General features: G+C 39.3%; 1 protein-coding gene across 1 annotated transcript in view; it reads left to right on the forward strand.

Annotated features, from left to right (window-relative positions):
* The window catches only part of ajap1 (adherens junctions associated protein 1), a 67665-nt gene that overhangs the window by 34733 nt on the left and 10166 nt on the right, over positions 1–22766 (forward strand). The window contains exons 2-5 of the mRNA XM_010875367.3: positions 8057–8805; positions 19561–19648; positions 20260–20502; positions 22134–22270. Coding sequence (XP_010873669.2) covers positions 8057–8805; positions 19561–19648; positions 20260–20502; positions 22134–22206 — 1153 coding nt within the window. The 3' untranslated portion in view covers positions 22207–22270. The remainder of the gene's footprint in view (positions 1–8056; positions 8806–19560; positions 19649–20259; positions 20503–22133; positions 22271–22766) is intronic.

Below are 22766 nucleotides of genomic sequence, written 5' to 3' on the forward strand. Positions count from 1 at the left end.
TTTGAATTTGATGCCAGCAACACATGCAAAAACAGAGGCAACAAAAGACTGGAAAAGTTAACCTGGTGAAATATGGCAACAGGCCAGTAACATGATTGGGTATTAAAAGATTGTTCCAGAGAGGATGGGCCTGTCAGAAGTGAGGAAGGGATTAACCACTCTGTGAAAGACTGTGTGGGCAAATAGTACAAACAATTTAAGAGTAACATATCTCCTTGTTTAATTGCAAAGGGTTTGGGGATCTCATTATCTACGGTACATAATATTAATAAAATAATCTGAAGAAATGCAAGGAACAAGGCCGAAAACTAAAATTGGATGGCCATGATCTTCGGGTCCTTAGGCGGCACTGCATTAAAAACAGACACAAATCTGTAGTGGAAATCACTGCATGAGCTCAGGAACACTTCTGAAAACCATTGTCTGTGAACACAGTATGTCACTGCATCCACAAATGCTAGTTAAAACTCTACCATGCAAATAAAAAACCAGATATAAACAAGATCTAAAAACGCTGCCGCAATCTCTGGGCCCAAGCTCATTTGAGATGGACTGTGGCAAAGTGGAAAGCTGTCCTGTGGTCTGATGAATCAAAATGTTTAATTATTTTTGGGTCTCCGGATTAAAGAGGAGAGGGACCATCCAGCTTCTGATCAGCACACAGTTCAAAGCCAGCATCCATGATGATATGGGGGTGCATTAGTGCACATGGCATAGATGACTTGCACATACGTGAAGGCACCATTAATGCTGAACAACATATACAGGTTTTGGAGCCACATATGCTGCAATCCAGACAATGTCTTTTTCAGGAAAGGCCTTGCTTATTTCAGCAAGATAATGCCAAACCACATTCTGCACGTATTACAACAGCATGGCTCTGTAGTAAAAGAGTCCAGGTGCTAAACTGCCCTGCCTGCCGTCCAGACCTGTCACCCATTGAAAACATTTGGCGCATTATGAAATGAAAAATACGACAAAAGAGACCACGATATGTTGAGCTGCTAAAATCCTATATCAAGCAAGAATGGAATACATTTCACTTTCAAATCTACAGCAATTGGACTTCTCAGTTCCCAAATGCTGACAGAGTATTGTTAAAATAATACGTGATGCAACACAGTGGTAAACATGTTACACCTGTTCCAACCTTTTTGAAACATGTTGCTGGCTTCAAATTAAAAATGGACATGTATTTTTCAAGAAACAATAACATTTCTCAGTTTCAACATTTGATATGTTGTCTTTCTACTATTTTATATTAAATATAGGGTTTAAATCATTTGTACACCTTTGCATTCTGTTTTTATTTCCATTTTACACAGCGTCCCGATTTTGGAATTATTTCATGTGGCTGAATTGGAACATTTGGGGAGATTTTTAACCTGGGTGGTAATAAAATATTTATTTATAGAATTGGCAAAACAGTTATCCTCCATTGAATGAAATGGTATTCAGTACAGGTAAGAACTGATTCCATTAGCAGAGAATATATTCATTCCTGATCCCTCAGAAAATGTAGCTTGTTGGTCCATAGATAAATTAACACTAGATACTCTCAATGAAAGAAATTTCTTTGAAAGCCATGGTTCACAAGTTCCCGGAAGTTGTTCATTATTTTAAAGTGTAATTTCTTCTTACAATATAGTATCTAATGTTCCCTCTGGAATATGTAGTATTGCTTTTAATTACAGGAGCTATGGAAGGTTGTACTCAGAAGATTCTCAATGTTCTAGTCAGGATTGTAAAATGTAATTCCACTATTTTCAATTTTATCCCAAACAAAGCATTGATTTTAAAGTTTAACAAAGCATACAAGACAAATTTTTATTCAATCTATTTTTGTTATTGAAATATAGAGAGTTCAGTGAATTAACACTTGATAAAAAGATGACTTTAACAGAATAACATCATGTGGCTCTGATCTGTACTATTCAGGACTGCATTCCCTCCATATTAACCTTGTTTCTTGAATACTGTAGGTACACAAAGGTAGAGAAAATGTATATACTCCTTTGCATGTTATTATACACACTGAGTATTATTATTTTGAGGTCCACCCTTACACAATTTATTTTTTATTTATTTAACCTTTAAGTCTCACTCTGATTAATAATCTCTTTTGCAAGAGAGACCTGGCCAAAATGTCAGCACATTTCATATGCACTCATATATACTATAGAAAAAATTATAATAAATTACCAGTCAGCACATTTACAGCCTCCAAGTATATTTTCCAGCTCTGACTGCATTATAGAAGCGTGTTTCTCTTATTTCAGTCTTTCTGCAGCTTGTTCCATCAGTATGGAGCTGAAAGGCTGTTCTGAAAACTTGTCTGCTGCCCAATGTATTTATTTAAGTAAAAAGGGAGCTGTCCCAAGATCGCTATATAAGTAAAAATGTACCAGTGATTCAGTTTCCGCTGACATAAAGAAGGCCAACCAATTCTCAAATATAGAGTGCAGTGGTGAGTGAGAGATTTACTGGTTGTTACAAATCTCAATGCACTATGATAGACAGTATTTAGCTTACAGATGTCTCAGTGCATGCATATACAGTACACAATATCCCCAGAATCAATTGTGGGAATAAAGTGGCAGAAACAAGCCTCTTCCTTGTTTCAAAATGAAAACAAGACTTATTTCGAAAATAAAAACCTAACTTTAGCCTGAGCTTTCTCAAAAGACTATCATGTGAGGTTTAAAATGTAGGTACTCATCAGTCAAGAAACCTAGGTACTTATATGTTTTTACTCACTCTATTTGCCTGTCTTGCAATGTGACTATACCTGGCACTGTAGGTTCTTCTTGGAATTGAACACATGAATACATTTTGGTAGGTCAGGACCAAATCTCTACCAATCATGCAAATGGTAGATGAAATACATATTTTTGAACAGTTATATTCAAAATCGGTTATTGTAAGGTGAAAATGTGATATTGCGTAATATTTTAAGAAAAATACAAAACCGAAATATGTTCCTTGCATCAGTATTCCACTCCTGTGTGATGAAGCACCCAGTTTACTCAGATGAAAGCAATTGCCCTAACATGGACACGATGAACTTATCATTGGCTCCACCTATGAACCATTAAAGGTGCTGTCATTAAAGGTGAGTTTGACTATCCCACTGAGAACAGTTGGATCAACAATCAGGAAGGGGACACCATCCCAACATTGCCAAACAGATTCTGTGCCTCATGACCCTGCATTCAAACATGGTGACAAGAAGGAGAAAAGCCAGAGAGGCAGCAATCACATTAAAGGACCTAAAGACTTCAGTGGCTGGGAGTGGAGTGATGGTGCACTGGTCATTCACTCTTGAATGTCAATGCGTACCCCGAGGGCATTACATTTAGTTAATTGGCCTGTCACTATTACAGGTTATATATCACTCATGCATCAAAATATTCTTTTTTTTTTCACCAAACACTTTTTAAGTGGCTCACAGTTGATGTTGCCAGGTAGACAACGTAACTTCTTAATTTGCTCGCTAGCAGAGATTTCTATCATCATCATCAGTATGTATCTGTATCTCGGCTAGCCATGACTGGCAAAGGTTAAACAATCAGTGGCTAAAGACCACCCACAGGCATTGATTGATGTAGCCCTTATCATCATGAAACAACAATACAATTATGCAAAAGGCCATGCTAAATACAGGCCATGAAAATTTGGAAGACCATTATGAAATACATCTTGTGATGGAGAGAGCCATGGGGAAATACATTGTGTTAGTGTGACATATCATACCAGTACTTTGATTTATGAAATATATTTAATAATAAATGTAATAATAAATTATAAAATCGGCCGATAGTAGAACCAGGCCGTGGAACACTGGACCAGCTCTATACCCTCTACAGGGTGATGGAGGGTTCATGGGAGTTTGCCCAACCAATCCAAATGTGTCATGTGGATTTGGAGAAGGCATTCGACTGTGTCCCTCGTGGCATTCTGTGGAGGGTGCTTCAGGAATATGGGGTCCTGGGTCCTTTGCTAAGGGCTGTCAGGTCCCTGTACGACCGAAGCAGGAGCTTGGTCCGCATTGCCGGCAGTAAGTCAGACCTGTTCCCTGTGCATGTTGGACTCCGGCAGGGCTGCGCTTTGTCGCCGGTTCTGTTCGTAATTTTTATGGACAGAATTTCTAGGCGCAGCCAGGGGCCGGAGGGTGTCAGGTTTGGGGACCACACAATTTCGTCTCTGCTCTTTGTGGATGATGTTGTCGTGTTGGCCCCTTCAAGCCAGGACCTTCAGCATGCACTTGGACGGTGTGCAGCCGAGTGTGAAGCGGTGGGGATGAAAATCAGTACCTCCAAATCTGAGGCCATGGTCCTCAGTCGGAAAAGGGTGGCTTGCCCACTTCAGGTTGGTGGAGAGTGCCTGCCTCAAGTGGAGGAGTTTAAGTATCTAGGGGTCTTGTTCACGAGTGAGGGAAGGATGGAACGGGAGATTGACAGACGGATCGGTGCAGCTTCTGCAGTAATGCAGTCGATGTATCGGTCTGTCATGGTGAAGAAAGAGCTGAGCCGCAAGGCGAAGCTCTTGATTTACCGGTCAATCTACGTGCCTACTCTCACCTATGGTCATGAGCTTTGGGTCATGACCGAAAGGACAAGATCCCGGATACAGGCGGCCGAAATGAGCTTTCTCCGCAGGGTGGCTGGGCGATCCCTTAGAGATAGGGTGAGAAGCTCGGTCACCTGGGAGGAGCTCAGAGTTGAGCCGCTGCTCCTCCACATCAAGAGGGGTCAGCTGAGGTGGCTTGGGCATCTGTTTCGGATGCCTCCAGAACGCCTTCCTGGGAAGGTGTTCCGGTCCCGTCCCACCGGGAGGAGACCCCGGGGAAGACCTAGGACCTGCTGGAGGGACTATGTCTCCCGGCTGGCCTGGGAACGCCTCGGTGTCCCCCCGGAAGAGCTGGAGGAAGTGTCTGGGGAGAGGGAAGTCTGGGCATCCCTGCTTAGACTGCTGCCCCCGCGACCCGGCCCCGGATAAGCGGAAGATGATGGATGGATGGAAATTATAAAATTAAATCATTTTATAATGTAATTATATTATTTTCATTTTGATTACTTAGTCCTCCATTTCATATCATGCCATTTCAACATTTATTAAATGGTCATATAATGTGGCTTTATGTACCACAGCTTGCAAAAGTTTTCAAACCAATGGCCAATTCTTTTATTTTGCTATATTAAAGTAGTACATTGACATTTTTTTGGAATGTTATTTTATATTGGAAAATACATGAGAAATATTTTGCTTGTATAGACAATTTCTAAATAGTCTCACAGATTTTCAAAGGGTTTGACATTGAGACTGCCTGGACCACTGTAGGATATTCATATGTTTGTTCTTAACCCAATTCAATGTTGCTTTGTCCTCCCAAAAGGTGAGATTCCTGTCAGTTTTCTGTCAATAGACTGAAACAGGTTCTCTTGCGGTATTTCTCAGTATTTGGCTACATTGATTCTCTGTTAAATGTTAAGATATCCAGTCCCTGCTGATAAGACGCATATCCATGCATGATGCTATCACTACCATACTTCACTATAGGGATAGTGTGTCTTCAGGTATGGAACATTTTAGTATTGCCCCACACTACTAAAACAATCTTACCACAAAACCGTTTCCCATATCACAGCATTCTCACTTATGATTTCAAATGTAACTTTTTGAGCAAAATTTTTCTTGCTAATCCTGCACAACAGGCCAGTTTTTTGCAGATCTGTTGATATGGTTGCCCTGTGCGCTATTCCAGGCACTCTGTATCTCCTGCAATGTGATTGTTGGCCTTTCTGTTTTGAGGGACAACCTTTTCATGGTATTACTTGGGTTGTTTGATGCAGCTTTGACTTCTACAATGAGATTTTCTGGATTTTTCTTTCTCATTTTGTCTCTCACAGTTGAAGTGTACCCATGATGAAAATTACAGGCCTCTCTCATCTTTTTAAGTGGGAGAACTTGCACAATTGGTGGCTGACTGACTAAATACCTTTTTGCCCCACTGTAACTTTCCAACTGATTTCAATTATTCCCTATTTCGTAAAAGAATACGTTGAAAACAGAGGAACACGTTACCCACATACATTTTTTGTCACATCTACATAGGACAATACATGTCTAAAAGCTTAAATAAATTTTTTGTAATACAAACAAAAAATAGCCTGGACAAAATTCCTGGCACACTTCTGGACATTTCTAAATAATCAGTTTAGAGGCAGGTGAACTTTCTTCACTTGGATATTTATCTCTACTGTGGTAAGTTACAGATAGTTACAGTCTAAAGGGTATACATTGCCACTCAAGAGAAATTGCCAACAACATTTTGCTCCTTGTACACAGTTTGAAGATGATTAAGAACATAGACATTCCCAAGCTTACAAGTCCATCTAACGAGAACGTTGACTCCTTTTAGCACATTTTACTGTATTTTCAAGAAGTCTGTGGTGCATGGAACTGTGGTCAGCCATCCATAAAATACTTATTTTGAACGGTTGACAAAGCACCTCTCACAACTGTTAAATATCTAGAAGCTGACCTGATGAACAGTTTTAGCCCGCTACATCCACCACACACTTAACCAAGGGTAGCTGGGAAGAATCCCGTGGAGACACCACTGCTGAAAGAGAGACACAAGAAAGTCTGATTTAACTTCACTAAAAAAACATCTGAACAAGCTTGAATCCGTCTGGGAAAATGTCCTGTGAACTGATAAAATCAAACTTGAGCTTTTTGGCAAATCCAATCAGCACTTTGTTTACAGATGACCAAATGAAGCATTCAAAGTAAGAACTCCCTAGGCATGGTCAAATGTGGGGGAGTTTTGATATTGCTGTTGAGTTGATTTGCTGCCCATGAAACTGGGGCACTGGAGGTTTTGAAAGGCATCATTAAATCAGCTAATTGTTAAGGTGTTGTGTATGCGACCAGCATACAGACACTGGGTTTCCATCGAGGGTTTTGGGTCGTCCAGCAGGACCATAACCCCAAACACACCGCAAAGCACTCAGAATTGGCTAAAGTGGAAATGCTGTATTGTTCTGAAGTGGTTAGAGATGAGTCCAGATCTTAATTAACCCCATTCCTATGGGAGAGTTGAAATCAGTAGTTACTACCCGCATCATATACAAATTGTCTAAAAGTAACTAAATATCGTTGTAAGTCTCAATAAAGATCTGTGTAGATGATTTGAACATGATCTGTAAAGAATGCTTTTATTGGTACCATTTATTGAATGGGATTTTTTCACAATTCCACATAATCATATTCAGATATTATAACTGTATTCATATCATGTAGGCAATCTTTAGGACACCAATGTATCACTTTGTCAAATCAGAATGGCTTGAAATAAAAAGGTACATTGATGTAGAAGTAGATCAATTGGTAGAGACATTAAGAATCATAAAAAAAAACATATTCGGTATCTTTTGGGATTGAACTCAAACTAAGAAGAGGCCTGATAATGTACGTGGGCTTAATAAGTACACTTTTATAACACCCTTCAGTGCTATCTTCCCGAAAAATCAAAGGTACTTTTGTAGTGATTGTGCTGAATATTATGATCCACTAGACTAGGCCTGACCTTGTCCTACAGATTACGATGATTGAAGCAATAGTTTAATATTTGAAAAACAATATTGGTTAATGCTGTAATCTTTGAAAATGTATTATATACATTTTATACAAATAATTTATACATTATTTAGTGAGTGTCCTTTGTAATTGCAAGTGCTAAGTTAACCTCATGTTAAATTAAACTTTCCTACGTTTATTTGGTCACAGAGCAGAACTTATGCAAGTAGGTGCAGAATACTGATGCCAGACTGCATTATGTTACATTGATACACTATACTTGTAGAACTGTTTCATTGTGCATGTAATTTGACCTAAATTACCCAAGTAACTCACAATTAGAAACCAGTTGAAGCACCATTACAAGTGCTTTGTCCACGACTAGGCATAATATATATCTGGAAACCTGATGTTTTATCATCTACAAAACCAATTGCATCCCTTTTGAAAAAGATCTCTCTCCTTTTCTCCTCAGTCCAATGTCTGCACTACGGCCGGGGAGTTGTCTAGGATGTCGGGTGTGGATACTCCTGGCCATGACCAACCTCACCCTGGATTTCTCCCTGTGTAGCCCCCTCAGTCAGGGTCTGGGGTTTAAGCTCATCCCCAAACCTGTGAGTCGCCCCCGGCCCCGCTCTGCGCCCTTTTGGGATACTCCCAACATGCTCCACTGGAGGACTGTGAGCCCACTGGTGCGTCGGCTTCTGAATCCTGTCCCCCTGATGGACGGCAGGGGAGGGCCGGGGCCAAAGGTTAGTGGACAAATGTACAGGAGACTGGCACATAAAGGAAAGCCATGTAAGGAGTGCCAGTTGAAATACACATCCACTGAGGCAGAGGCAGTGGCGGCAGCAGCAGTGGTAGGTCTTCCCAGGGGGAGCAAAACGGACATGGCGAGGTTGTTATTGAGGGCGAGGAGACAGCTAAAATGGGACAATGACAACAAATCTCAGGATGGTAGGACCACAACTGTGGCTGGATATATTGACTGGGGACCCACAGGGACAGAGGACAACTTTGATGACAGTGAGGGGAAAACCGCAACCAACTCTACGCTGTCTACAAAGGCCTTGACCACTACCGTGGCCACCACCACCACAAAGAGCCCCCAGAGGACGTTTGCAGTGATGACCACTCCACACCCCAGAAGGCTGAGCACCACCAAGGCCAGCATCAGCTTGGGGGAGACTGTCAAACCACCAAAGCCAAATGGAGACACACCAGGTACAACTGCTTTCTATTTTACATCATGCTATTTTTAATCTCTTGCATCTGTATTTCGATCCTGTAAAGCATAATAATGAATAATTATCTTCTGTAAAAAGTTGAAGTTGTTTGGCATATCACGGCTAGACTAGTGAGGATGACGGTAGGAGTGTGCCATTTTATGCAAGAAAGAACATTCTGCCATTAAGTGACTTTCCCTGGGACAGATAAGTAGAGTATGTTGAATCTGTGTGTAAAAGTAGGTGAAATAATTCAGTAACTTCAGGTTATATGGCATGCTGGGAAGTCACATAGAAACACTTTTATTGAAAAGACCAAGTAGTCTTTTTTTTTTTTGCTTTCTTTCTTATGCTTTCTTACAAATGTTTACAATTGCCAAACAAAAGAGCTGATTCTGCGTGCGGCACATTCCCACAGTGTGTTCAAGTTTACATGTAAATAATAAAGTATTGGAATACAGGGGAAATGACCTAAAACATTAAACAGTTTATATTGTTAGACTCAAATACAGGAGACTGGCTCATACCATCTCCATTTTGTTCTGTGAGGTGAAGTGAGGGGTAAGACAGTGGTTCTCCATCCTGTTCCTGGGGGATCAAAATGTCCACCTTATTCGGTCCCAAGACACAGGACTGAGAACAACGGTTGTAGACAACACAGCTGGTCTTTTTGGTGCTCCACAGTACGGTAGCAGGTCTCCCCCTGAAGTGGGTTGCAGGTTTGTAGTCTTCTGTAGAAGTACTTTCTGTACTTGTACACTGCTTCAGCTTCTTCCAGGAGATTTGATTATTGATATTTCTCTCAAATGATATGAAGACTAATCATTAGTGTGTCATTTTACAAGAAACCATTTTGATCTGTAATAATTTTTTGGTTTTTTGTTAAGCTGTTAGCAGAGATGTAAAAAGTACCTTTATTGTTAGTAGAGTAGCACTTCCCAAAAGTAAAAGTTATATTATTTAATTTGTAGTCAACTTGTAAACAATTTGAATATGTAGACATGATTCATATTTATCAATAACTTTATTTGCTCATCATAGCCATGGAAAATGGTTACTTTAAACAGGTTACTTTAGGTACACATACATGAGTACTATTTGTTTTCTCATACACACTGTTTGTCATCTTAGCCTTTGTGGTTTAGCTAGCACTAGCCAACAGTAGGTCCTGGATGGCAGTTACTGCCTAGGCCCTCCACTAATACTGGCACTTTTGATTAATATGAGGGAAATATATATATATATATATATATATATATTGCACCTCTTTCATTCAAAATATTATCAAAAATCAAACTATTAATTCATGTAAAAACATTGGTTGAATAAATTCTTATCATAAAACAAGTATTTTTCTGAAATACATGTGGTCCTTCATTTAATACTTTATGCAACTTTTCTTTGCCAAGATAACAGCTCTGACTCTTCTCCTATATTGCAAAATGAGGTTGGAAAACACAGCAAAAGATCTGAGACCGTTCCTCCTTACCAAATATTTATAGATCCTTCAGATTCCAAGGTCCACGCTTGTGGACTCTCTTCTTCAGTACATCCCACAGGTTCTATTTGGGGTTTAGGTCTGGGACTGGGATGGCCATGGCATAACCTTGATCCTGAGATCAGTGAACAATTTTGGGGTTGATTTTAAGGTGTGCTTTGAATCACTGTCTGGCTGGAAGATCCAAACATGGCCCCATTTATGCTTAAAGTATTAAATGGAGGGGTGCCAATAGTTCTGGCACACATATTTTGTTTTATGATAAGCATTTATTATTTCTACCAATGTTTTTTTTATTTCAAATAAAAGTTGGATTTTTGTTAATATTTTCAATGATAGATCAAGTGAATAAACACTAAATATTTTTCTTGCTCATATTTTCAAGGGGTACCAATGTTAGTGGAGGGCACTGTAATTGACTGGCTCTGCACATTAAATTTAACATTTCATTAAATTAACGATTGGCTCGGGTTCTTCAATGGATTATACAGGTGGTAATAAAACCAGTCTTGTTTAATGATGTACGAGGTACCACTATGTGAATTGACTTTTCCCATTGGGTAGATTTACATAAATGTCATACAATTATGTTTTCACTACAGAGGGCAACCAAAGGGTCCACCTAAATATACTGACCACTAAACTATTGCTGTCAAACTATTAAAATAATTGTGATTAAATATTGTATAATCTTCTGTAGTTAATAGCAATTAATCACAATTTTAGAAAGTGTTGAAATTTGGCACAACATTTAAAAAAAATTCTAAAGTTAACTATTTTCTTTTTAATAAGCAGTGCATTATGTTAGAAACATACTATGTTTTATTGTAAACTATGAACTGTGCTTGACTATCAACAGTTTTAAGTAAGTGCAGTAGCTGTCATTTTCCAAGTTGATCCATTGGAAAAGGGTGGTCATGGCCCTTCATTTTCTCCCTTCCAGTTACCACAATATACCATGAATAAGTAACATGCACACGTTAACGCTATATTAATGTGTTATCTTTATATAATAGGAAAAATAATATTAGTAATAGAGCATGCTGAATGCCTTATACCTTATTTATCTCCAGTGCCTTGCAAAAGTATTCAAGCCCCTGACCAATTCTATAATTTTACCTAATTACAAATAGTTGATTTACATTTTGTTCCATTACTACTGGCATAAATACAAGCATAAATAACCAGAAGACATTTCATGTTTTTATCATGAAATTGTACAACGGTCCGTCTATCAGTTTGCTCTGATGTATAATCTCCTCACACTCGCTTATACACTCACAGTACTATGTGCCCACCCTAAAATACCCTGGACTGGCTAATACAATTCCAATCTTGTTTGGATAAGACATGTCATTGTTAGAATTCAGTCTTGTAAATGTTAGAGGCAGGATTCTACACAGTGCACCTTTGAAACACTGACACTCAATAAATCATTAAAGGGTGAATTTGGATCTATGTTGAGACATATTTTTAAGAAATATATAACAACAAGTTCACAGTTTGTACTGATGACGGAAAACCTGCTTCAGTCAAGAAATTCAAGGAATTGAAGCTTGGGCAGGAATTCAGTCTTCAGCTGGATAGAAATCACAAACACTTAGCCAAACCAACAACTGAGTGGCTCAAGAACAAAAAGGTGAATGTCCTCCAGTGGCCTAGTTAAAATCCATATCTCAATTGAGAATCTGTGGCTCTATTTTTCCTTCCAGCAAACCTGAACAACCTGGATCACATCTGCATAGAAGAATGAGCCAAAATCACTCCGACTCTGTGCAAAGCTGGTATATACTTACCAAAAGACGTAGATGTCTTATTACAGCAAGATGGCTTTATCAAATAATATGTGTGGAGGTTAAATACTTATAACTATTTCCCTTTTTTCGTACAAACATTTCCCAACATAAAACCAATATCACCTAGCAAAAATCTATTTTGAGTGTCAGTGCTTTAAAATAAAACATCAAACAGAAAAAAATGGCATTGTACAATTTCCAATTCAGTAATATGGTAATTACTTAGGAGTTTGAATACTTTTACATTGCATTGTATTCTCCCAAATTATACAACTGTGGGCGAGGTTTTTTCTTGCACAAGGAGAGAAAAAATAGAGAAAGAAAATAGAAGAAATTAGATAGAAGAGAAGCACTTTCCCTGCTGGTTGCCATGGCAATCTAATTTGTCATGGCCAACATCTTCTCTGAGAGGAAAATATGCACTTCTGGCAAGCTACAAAAAACATCATTGTTATTTTTTTGGCCATTATTTCAAACAGTGCGAAGTAACAATGTCAAGTCAGAACATATAGTGCGTAGGCTATGTAAGAGATAGTGGTTGAATACATTAAACCTAAACATTTGCCTATTATAGTCCCATTTATTGGTGGCAATCCACTTTCTGTAGTTAACACTAGAAAATGGGCCAGCGTTCTCCTGTCATAGTCTGCTATCCAGATTGACTGAATTATTCAGTGATGCCTTTGACATTGGGAGATAAGGTGTGTTGAATAATTGTCTCTGATCTCTCTGTCTCTTTCTCTGTCTCCTCTGTCTCTCTTCAAAACCTCTCTTCTCTTACCCTCTTCGTCTGTAAGTGTTTTAGATTACTCTGTGACTCTGTGGAAATCAGGCCATATTGACACTTTGACATCAGCTTTAATTGGCAATTGCAGGCCTCCAGGCTTCAATACAAATGTCCCCTACACTGTTCCTGCTCAGTTAACATGCATAGGAGGATGATTTGTGTGTGTGGGTGGGAGGATGTCTCAATGCAAGTCATCCCTCGCGCCCTCCATGAAGTTGAATACATTATAAATAAGGGACAGATTCTGGACATTTGCAGCGGGAGTTAGCTGGCTGGCTCACTCTCCATAATGGCTTTGTTCACAAATGGGCACTTTTCCCACATTTTTCATGAGCTTATAAGCTGCTTGCGGACGTAGGCACTACGGTAGCATTATGCATTAGACTGACTGTTTTATAGCATTATAAGACTTAGAAACTAAGTTCCTCTTATTTTTCATTTGCTCTGATCATTTACAAGTCAAAGTAAGATATTGAGGCAATTTTGGGAAGACAAAATAGCTCCAAAACCAAAATGGACTGCTGGTCTAATAATTTCATATCAATGCCCACAGCCAATTCAAATATTCATGTTGGAAAAATGAACAGGAATCTGCTATCAGTAGCAAAAATTTGCAAGGGTGAACAGCTGTGATGCGAAACCACATCAATGTTCATTTGTCATGGATTGACCCATATGTGTTGTTTGGTTCTGGTAACATTTTGTTTAATGCCAGTATATACAATGACTTCGTAAAGTATTCACTTTCAGCTTTTTGTGTTATGCATTTCATTGATAATTCATAGAAAGATGTTTTGCCATCAATGCCAATTTATTAAAAATGAAAAACAGAAATATCTCATGTACATGAGTATTCACATCCTTTGCCATGACACTCCAAATTGTGCTCATCCATGAAATGCATCTAGAACTTGATGTTAGTCTACCTGTGGCAAATGTAATAAATTGGACATGATTTAGTAAAGCACACAATTGTGTACAGTGAGGGAAAAATTATTTGATCCCCTGCTGAATTTGTAAGTTTGCCCACTGACAAAGAAATGATCAGCCTATCATTTTAATGGTAGGTTTATTTGAACAGTGAGAGACAGAATAACAAAGAAAAATCCTGGAAAACGCATGTAAAAAAAATTAAGAAATTGATTTGCATTTTAATGAGTGAAATAATTATTTAATCCCCTCTCAATCAGAAAGATTTCTGGCTCCCAGGTGTCTTTTATACAGGTAACAAGCTGAGATTAGGAGCACACTCTTAAAGGGAGTGTTCCTAATCTCAATTTGTAATCTGTATAAAAGACACCGGTCCACAGGAGCAATTAATTAATCAGGTTCCAAATTCTCCAGCATGGCCAAGACCAAAGAGCTGTCCAAGGATGTCAGGGACAAGATTTTAGACCTACACAAGGCTGGAATGGGCTACAAGACCATCGCCAAGCAGCTTGGTGAGAAGGTGACAACAGTTGATGTGATTATTCGCAAATGGAAGAAACACTAAAGGACTGTCAAACTCAATCAGTCTGGGGCTCCATACAAGCTCTCACATTGTGGAGTTGCAATGATCATGAGAACAGTGAGGAATCAGCCCAGAACTACACGGGAGGATCTTGTCAATGATCTCAAGGCAGCTGGGACCATATTCACCAAGAAAACAATTGGTAACACACAACGCCGTGAAGGACTGTAATCCTGTAACGCCCGCAAGGTCCCCCTGCTAAAGAAAGCACACGTACAGGCCCATCTGAAGTTTTCCAATGAACATTTGAATAATTCAGAGGAGAACTGGGTGAAAGTGTTGGTCAGAAAGTGTTGGTCAGATGAGACCAAAATCGAGCTCTTTGGTATCAACTCAACTCGCCGTGTTTGGAGGAGGAGGAATGCTGCCTATGACACCAAGAACACCATCCCCACCGTCAAACATGGAGGTGGAAACATTATGCTTAGGGGGTGTTTTTCTGCTAAGGGGACATGACAACTTCACCGCATCAAAGTGACGATGGACGCGGTCATGTACTGTCAAATCTTGGGTGAGAACCTCCTTCCCTCAGCCAGGGCATTAAAAATGGGTCGTGGATGGGTAATCCAGCATGACAATGACCAAAAACAGAGGGCCAAGGCAACAAAGAAGTGGCTCAAGAAGAAGCACATTAAGGTCCTGGAGTAGCCTAGCCAGTCTCCAGACCTTAATCCCATAGAAAATCTGTGGAGGGAGCTGAAGGTTCGAGTTCTCAAACATCAACCTCAAAACCTTAATGACTTGGAGAAGATCTGCAAAGAGGAGGGGGACAAAATCCCTCCTAAGATGTGTGCAAACCTGGTGGCCAACTACAAGAAACGTCTGACCTCTGTGATTGCCAACAAGGGTTTTGCCAGTACTAAGTACTAGGTTAAGTTCTGCAGTTGAATATTTCACTCATTAAACTGCAAATCAATTTATAACATTTTTGACATTCGTTTTTCTGGATTTTTTGTGGTTATTCTGTCTAACACTGTTCAAATAAACCTACCATTAAAATTATAGACTGATCATTTCTTTGTCAGCGGGCAAATGTACAAAATCAGCAGAGGATAAGAAAAAAAAAAACTCACTGCATATATAAGGTCCCATACTACACAATGAATGTCAGGAAAACCCAAGCCATTATGTCCAAGGAACCCTCCGCTGACCTCAAATATAGAGTTGTGATGAGGCATAAATGAGAGAAATTATACTATAAAAGTTGCTAAAGTCTTCCGAGGTGCACAGTAGAAGAAGTTTGGAACCACCAAGAATCTTTCGAGCTGGCCCCCTGGCCCAACTTACTATAGCTTCAGAGTTTTTCTGTGGGGTTGGGAGAACCTCCAGAGGACAACCATCTCTTTAACACTCCATCAATTAGGTCTTTATGGTAGAGTGGCTGTACAGAAGCCAGTCCAGGGTAGAAGGCAAATGACATGTGGCCTGAAGGATTCTTGAGAGTATGAGGAAAAGATGATCAGATCTCATCAATCAAACTATTAGGCCTGAAGGCCAAGCGTTACGTCTGGCAAAAACTAGGCTCTACTCATTACCTGGCTAATACCATCCCTATGGTGAAGAATGATGGTGAGAGCATCATGCCATGGGGATGATTCTAGATACAAGGACTAATAGACTGATCAGGACTGAGGGAAGGATGAATGGAGCAAATTACAGAGAGGTCCTTGATGATAACCTGATCCAATGCGCACAGTACATCAGAATTAACAACAACCCAAAGTGCGCAGCCAAGACAATGCTGAGAATGTTCATAAGTAACCCAGCCAAAACCTATTGAACATATACACTGATAAGAATACACACATAAAACATTATGACAACTCACAGGTGAAGCGAATAACATTAATCATCTTCTAACAAGGGCACATGTCAAGGCTTGGGTAGATTACATGGTAAGCGAACAATCAGTTCATGTACTCAATGTGTTGGATGCAGGAGAAATGGCCAGGAGTAAAAACCTGAGCAACTTTGACATAGGCCAAATTGTTTTGGCCAGACAACTGGGTCAGAGCATCTCTGAAATGGCAAGGCTTGTGGGGTACTCCTGGTCAGCAGTGGTGAGTACCTACTGACAGTGGTCCGAGGAGGGACAAACCACAAATAAGCGAGTGGGTGTTGGGTGTCCAAGGCTCATCGGTGCGCGAGGACAACAAATGCTATCCCGTCTGGTCCAAACCGACAGAAAGTCAAAGGCACCTACAATGGGCATGTGAGTGTCCAAACTGGACCTTAGAGCAGTGGGAATAGGTTGCCTGGTCTTTTACATCACGGCACCAGGATGCACTGTGGGAAGACAACAAGCTGGTGGAAGGAGTGTGAGGCTCTGGGCAATGTTCTGCAGGGAAACCCTGGGTCCAGGGATTCATGTGGATGCCAATTTGACATGTGCCACTTACCGAAACATTGTTGCATACCAGATACACCCCTTCATGGCAATGTTTTTCCCTGATGGCAGTGGCTTGTTTCAGCAGGATAATGCACCCTGCCACACTGCAAATTGTTTGGGAATGGTTTGAGGAACCTTGATGCAGGTGTTGCCCTGGCTTCCAAATTCCCCAGACCTCAATCTAATTGAGCATCTGTGAGATGTGGTGGACCAACATGTCCAATCCACACTGGCTCCACTTAACAAGTTACAGGACCTGAAGGATCTGCTGCTAATGTCTGGTGCCTGATACCACAGGACATCTTCAATAGAGTCCATACTTTGACAGCATGGAAGGACCAACAGCCTAATAGGCAGGTGGTCATAATATTTTGTCTCATCTGTGTATGAGAGACCTGAATATTGCATTTCACTGACACTCCCCTTCTGACAGAGCTAGAAAGGACCTAAAGGATAGAATGGGAGAAACTGTTGAAATTCACATGTGCAAAGCTGTAAGAGGCATACCCAAGACTTGAAGCTGTGATCGCTGCCAAAGTAGTTTCTAAAAGTATTGAAAAATTGTCTGAATGCTTATGCATAATTTTTTATATCGATTTTTTTAATAGATTTTCATGTTATTGAAATGATGAGGGGGACTTGAAGTGGGTCATACAGGCAAGAAAGGCCTGACATCTTACATATTGAAGCAGTTCACTAAATAACTATTGGTGTATTTAATGTCCTTACAGTACTGTAAAGTATATTTAGGTGAATATTTATGAACAACAGATGTATAGGAATAAAATGGTTTGTTGTTCCCCTTCTGCATGGCTGCTCTAGGTGGTAGTCGTTTATTATTCAAGCTGGTAGCGGGGGAGATTTTACAAAAATGCTATGCGTGTTGATGGGGCGTTGATCAAACTGTTATGACCACGAAGGTGAAAACATTGTTTAGTTATATCCAGGAGCCTTTGTGTGGTTCAAATCCTGGTGGCATAAAAATCAGGAGCTCTCCATCCCACCCCTTGTCTTTTACATTTTCTCTCCCACTCTTTTTATTTGGCCCTGAATTGTCTAAACAAAACCTAACCCAGCACCTTTTACCAAGGTGGCTGCCAACACAGATTTTTCAGTATCACTGCCAGAGCACAATGAATTTCAGCTAGCAGGGCCAAACATGTCTCCCTTTAATTGCCAGTTTTGGAGGGTAGAGTAAATTGTAGGAATTATCTGATCTATTCCTCTTAATGCACTGCCCTGAAATGGGGTCATAATGACACCTAAGGCATTATTTGTATGACTATCTCTTTGACAGAAGCCTTTCACACCAACACAAATGAAAAAACAAATAATTAAGGGGCACTATTGATCAAGGTTCATTATGCATGAACCTGCAATGCTGTACATTTTCTGGAAGTCGCATAAAGCGAGCAAGAGCAAAAACAAAATGCAAATACCTGCCAGCTAAGTGAATGTGACTATGCTGCAGAGAAACCAGGATCCTGAGCCAACCAGGATTATCATTAATCCAAGGTTGACCTGGCTGCTTTGTACTCGGCCCACAGAAGTTAGTTATCCAAGTGCATACGCACAATGAAGGGTCTAGATAAGCGCCGGCATCCTAGCACTTATCACAAGCGCTTGCACGTCCTTTTGAGTTACAGCTCTTGTTGAGCTATACTGAAGACAAATTGGTCTGGATCAGCAGCTAGCTGGTGATTAGAGGGTTTGGTTGTATGGGCCCATATAGGGGTTGTTCAAAGCCCCATGACTCTTATCAAATGTACAGTATGCATTGATTATGTTGTGTCTGTAATCTGTGTTTTTCTCAACAAACCACACACCTCTGTGATCATAGGATTTATTGTTGACACATCCTGTATTGGGTCTGATATCTGATTACTTTTTGTAATTCTGTTGGTCAACAGCTATAGTTAAATTACAATCAACTCAATTGTTTATATAAAGGATCATAGGATCAGTTGTTTTTTCTCTTTTCTGGTTTCTGCCTGCTGTAGTGAGACACACTAGTTCTCTCTCTTTTCTCAGGAGATTTGGAGCGTAGCCTCGCAGGCTATGATTTCTCTCCCTCTCTGTAATAGAATAATACTCTTTAATATGATAGTACCATCTGCTAATTCAGACTCATACTGTACCTTGTAATGTAATCAGTCGTTTTAACAGAAAGGATAAATGTGCCCTAAAATGTGCTTGGGAGGCACTGCTGCATTACAGGATGATTAAAGCAATCCCACCCATTTTTTTTGGAATCAGGCCATCAAATTAAAATATCTAATAATAAGCAACTGTATAACAGTTTTAGTTAAAAAGGCAAAAGGCAACAGGCAGGCAGTAGTTAGCTCATCTCAAGCTGGCAAGTGAAATCATATTTTTTTGGTCCCAGAACATAAAATGTACCTAATATGGCAAGGCAGAAGAGAGGCAAAACTAGGCTTATCATTTATATTTTGTATTCATATTTATAAATCACATTCACGTTTGTAAATAAGTAAAAGAAAGGTTTACATATTCAAAAAGACATTTCAAACATCCCTCTTGTGGCCAATATTCAAACATGATTTGTGCTGAGAAAAAAATATTCCCCATTAGATTCCATTCATTTTGGTCCAGTGAAGCTATTGCCAGTCAGTGGCTGTTGAAACATAATAAAAACACAGCAAGGATAAAAATATGCATATTTGAATGAAACTAGAGGTTATTTTGAGGTAGTGGATATTAAGGTGGCGACTTTGTGGAGATTAACTGTTTTTGTGTTGTCTCTTTGCAGGTCTGGCAGTTCACCAGATTATTACAATCACTGTGTCTCTCATTATGGTCATTGCAGCCTTGATAACTACACTTGTCCTTAAAAACTGGTAGGAAAGATTCCTTTACTTTTCATTCCTTACATATAACATGCTGCTTTTGAAAGTGGCAATTTAATATATTTACATTTTTCACAAATTACAAGGTTGCACATTGGTGTCCTTACTTTGTAACCAATCTATGGACAACATGGGCAACAATCCATTATTTTGTTTTGTTTCCCTAACCTTTTAGCATTTGTGTCCCAAACCCCTTCTTAGTCAAGAAACCGCTATTAGAATTTTTCAAATTCTCCAAAGGTATCTTAAATTGATTGCAAAGTTCAACAAAGACCCTTATTTATGACTTAAAACCAATGTGTGAAACATGCTAACTTGAACCAGATGTATGAAGTATACTTATACTGAAAAAGTGAAATATTGAAAATGCTACAAAATGGATTAGTGCAACAAATGCTTAAATGGAAACAATACTGGGGAAACTTAACCAAAACAGGGATTTCTATCATGATCCATAGTCTGAATGCCGGGTATGGACAACAATGTGCCATATTGCAGTTTATGTGAATTATCCCTTAATACTTTAAACAAAACCATTAATCTACAGTGGCACAAGGTATGATTTTATGTTTGTTTTTTGTCTTTGGTACGTGTTTTTGTAGCTGTGCACAGTCGGGGAATGGCCGTCACAGTAGCCATCAGCGGAAGATCCACCAGCAAGAGGAGAGCTGTCAGAACCTGACTGACTTCACCCCAGCCCGTGTGCCCAGCAAGGTGGACATCTTCACCGCCTACAACGACAGCCTACAGTGTTCGCATGAGTGTGTGCGCACTGCTGTGCCCATCTACACTGACGAGATGATCCAGCAGACTCCTATCTACAAGACCACCTACAATGGAAATAGGTATGTCGGCTTTAATAACTCGGCTCTAGGTTTCTTGGTGAGTTTGGTCACTATTTGACTACAGGCTTTCCTGTCACTATTTGGTTAGTTATTATAAGTCAGACAATTGTTTTTCCTGGTAAAAACACATTTTAGGGAAAAACATCCTGGAGCAAAAATGCCTGTTTGTAACTGATTTTGTTTTTACAATATACGATCTTGCTTTCCCAGAATAATATTTCAGATCGTAGACAAAATTACCGTGTTGTTGCCTACTGTAGGCATGCAGCTGTCACTGAGTCATTTAATGTGAAAATGTTACAGATGGAATCTGAGAGCTACTGATCATGTCTGAGACTTTTCAGACAATATTTCCAAAGAGTTTAGAATTTTAATCAAGTGTGAGATATTAAATGACAAGTTTTAAAAATAGTGATCAGCATACCCAATAAGACCACCATAAGAGAAGAAACCATTAAAAATGTTGAATACAAAAATTCTAAATAATATTAGAGCTCTAAATTAATAACTTACTAATCAATACTTGAAATATGTATGAAATGCATTACATAAGCTGAGGGTAAACTTGACTGAACTCAGTGCTGAGTAGCCTAATGGTGAACATAGAATATTCTATGCAATATACCAATCCATATCTTTATCCTTTGGCTGAAACAGGACACTAGGAAGTTTGTTTAGAAGCCAAGAGTGTAACCAATATAACCAAAGAAATGTACACTTGGGAAGTTTGAAGGGGCGGAGGGGCAACTATGCAGTCATAATAGTGTGACCCTGTGATTGCACAGTTGCCTCTCCCATTGACTTTTCATGTCAATTAATTTAAAAAAAATATTTAAGATGATTCTATGTGCCAGCTAGGTATTTTTTAGCCAATGTTTTACTGGCCAATGAAGTAAAAATGACTTTTCTACTCAGAATTGTCCGTTAACTCATACTTTTGTGTCATTGCATTGTGGTCAGACAAGGCCTCTAACCTAATCCCTAGTGCATAATGGGAGCAATATACTGAATCTGATATACTGTATGGATATATATATATATATATATAAAATGTTTTAGTAATCATAAACATTTGTTTACATTTTAATATAAAGTATGTCTATCTATGTAAAGCAATCAAATAACACCTATGCCACCTGTTTCTATGTGATGCAACAAAATGGGCTTACTAGGAGCACTACTAGTTTATGGTAAAAGAGACAGATTAACTAAATATTTGACCAAGTTATTTTTAAATAAAATGTATTGGCAGTGAATATACACTGGAAACTATAACACTATGCAAAGTTCAAAGTGATCATGATGAAATTTGTTTATTTTAAATTTACACTAAACTCGGGAGAGGGGATGTTTATGCAAGTGTACCCTTTAATGCCCCTCTGCTCATAATAGTTTGGCACAGACTCTGACAGTAGTTGGTTTTAACCAAAGTTAAGTTGTGAAATAATTGCAGCTCTCATTTTCTCAATCAGTGTTGAAAATGTTCTAATCAGTCTAATTGTTTTCACGGCATAATGCTGAATCTTTTTGAAATGTGTGACTCACTTCCCCTATTGATATGTTAGCATTAATCTAGAACATGTAAGTCTGAAGTTCTCAATGCCATTGTGTCCCAATTCTTTGTACTACAGACCTTCTCCAACTGAAAGGCAGCTGATTCCTGTGGCCTTTGTGTCAGAGAAGTGGTTTGAGATTTCCTGCTGACCAACTGAAGGCTTTTTTACAGTATGTCACAAGAGTGGGACATACTTTCAGAACTTATGCTCGGGTGAGTACTGGACAAGCCCCCCCCCCCTCCCCCCCACACCACACACACACACACACCCACACACATGCAAACAAACCTTGATCACAACCTTGATCCCTGCAGTGTCCCATTTTGGGAATAGAAGGGAACTTGGCATATGCTTGGTTTTTAGGCTGTACATTTTCATTAACTGCCCTCTAACGTGTAATGTAACAGCACGATCACCAATGGTCATTCATTAGCATTTTACTCTATTTCTAAAGTTTTATTAGACATCTAGAAATAGAATGTACAATTGTTTGATTCATATCTATCGACAACCTAGCCTTTATGAAACATTACACATTTATGAGGTTGTGGTTTTATTTTGTTATGGGAAGGTAGCACTTTCACTTGACTTAGATTTTGTATTCATCACTGATAGGCTGGACTGCCTCTATTTCAAATGCAATGCTTGAAAGTTAAATACATGCACTGGCCCAGTCTGCAGCCCAGGAGGCCATACGTCTGTTATTGA

Source organism: Esox lucius, chromosome 12, assembly GCF_011004845.1.
Source record: "Esox lucius isolate fEsoLuc1 chromosome 12, fEsoLuc1.pri, whole genome shotgun sequence".
In the NCBI taxonomy this organism is placed as follows: Eukaryota; Metazoa; Chordata; class Actinopteri; order Esociformes; family Esocidae; genus Esox; species Esox lucius.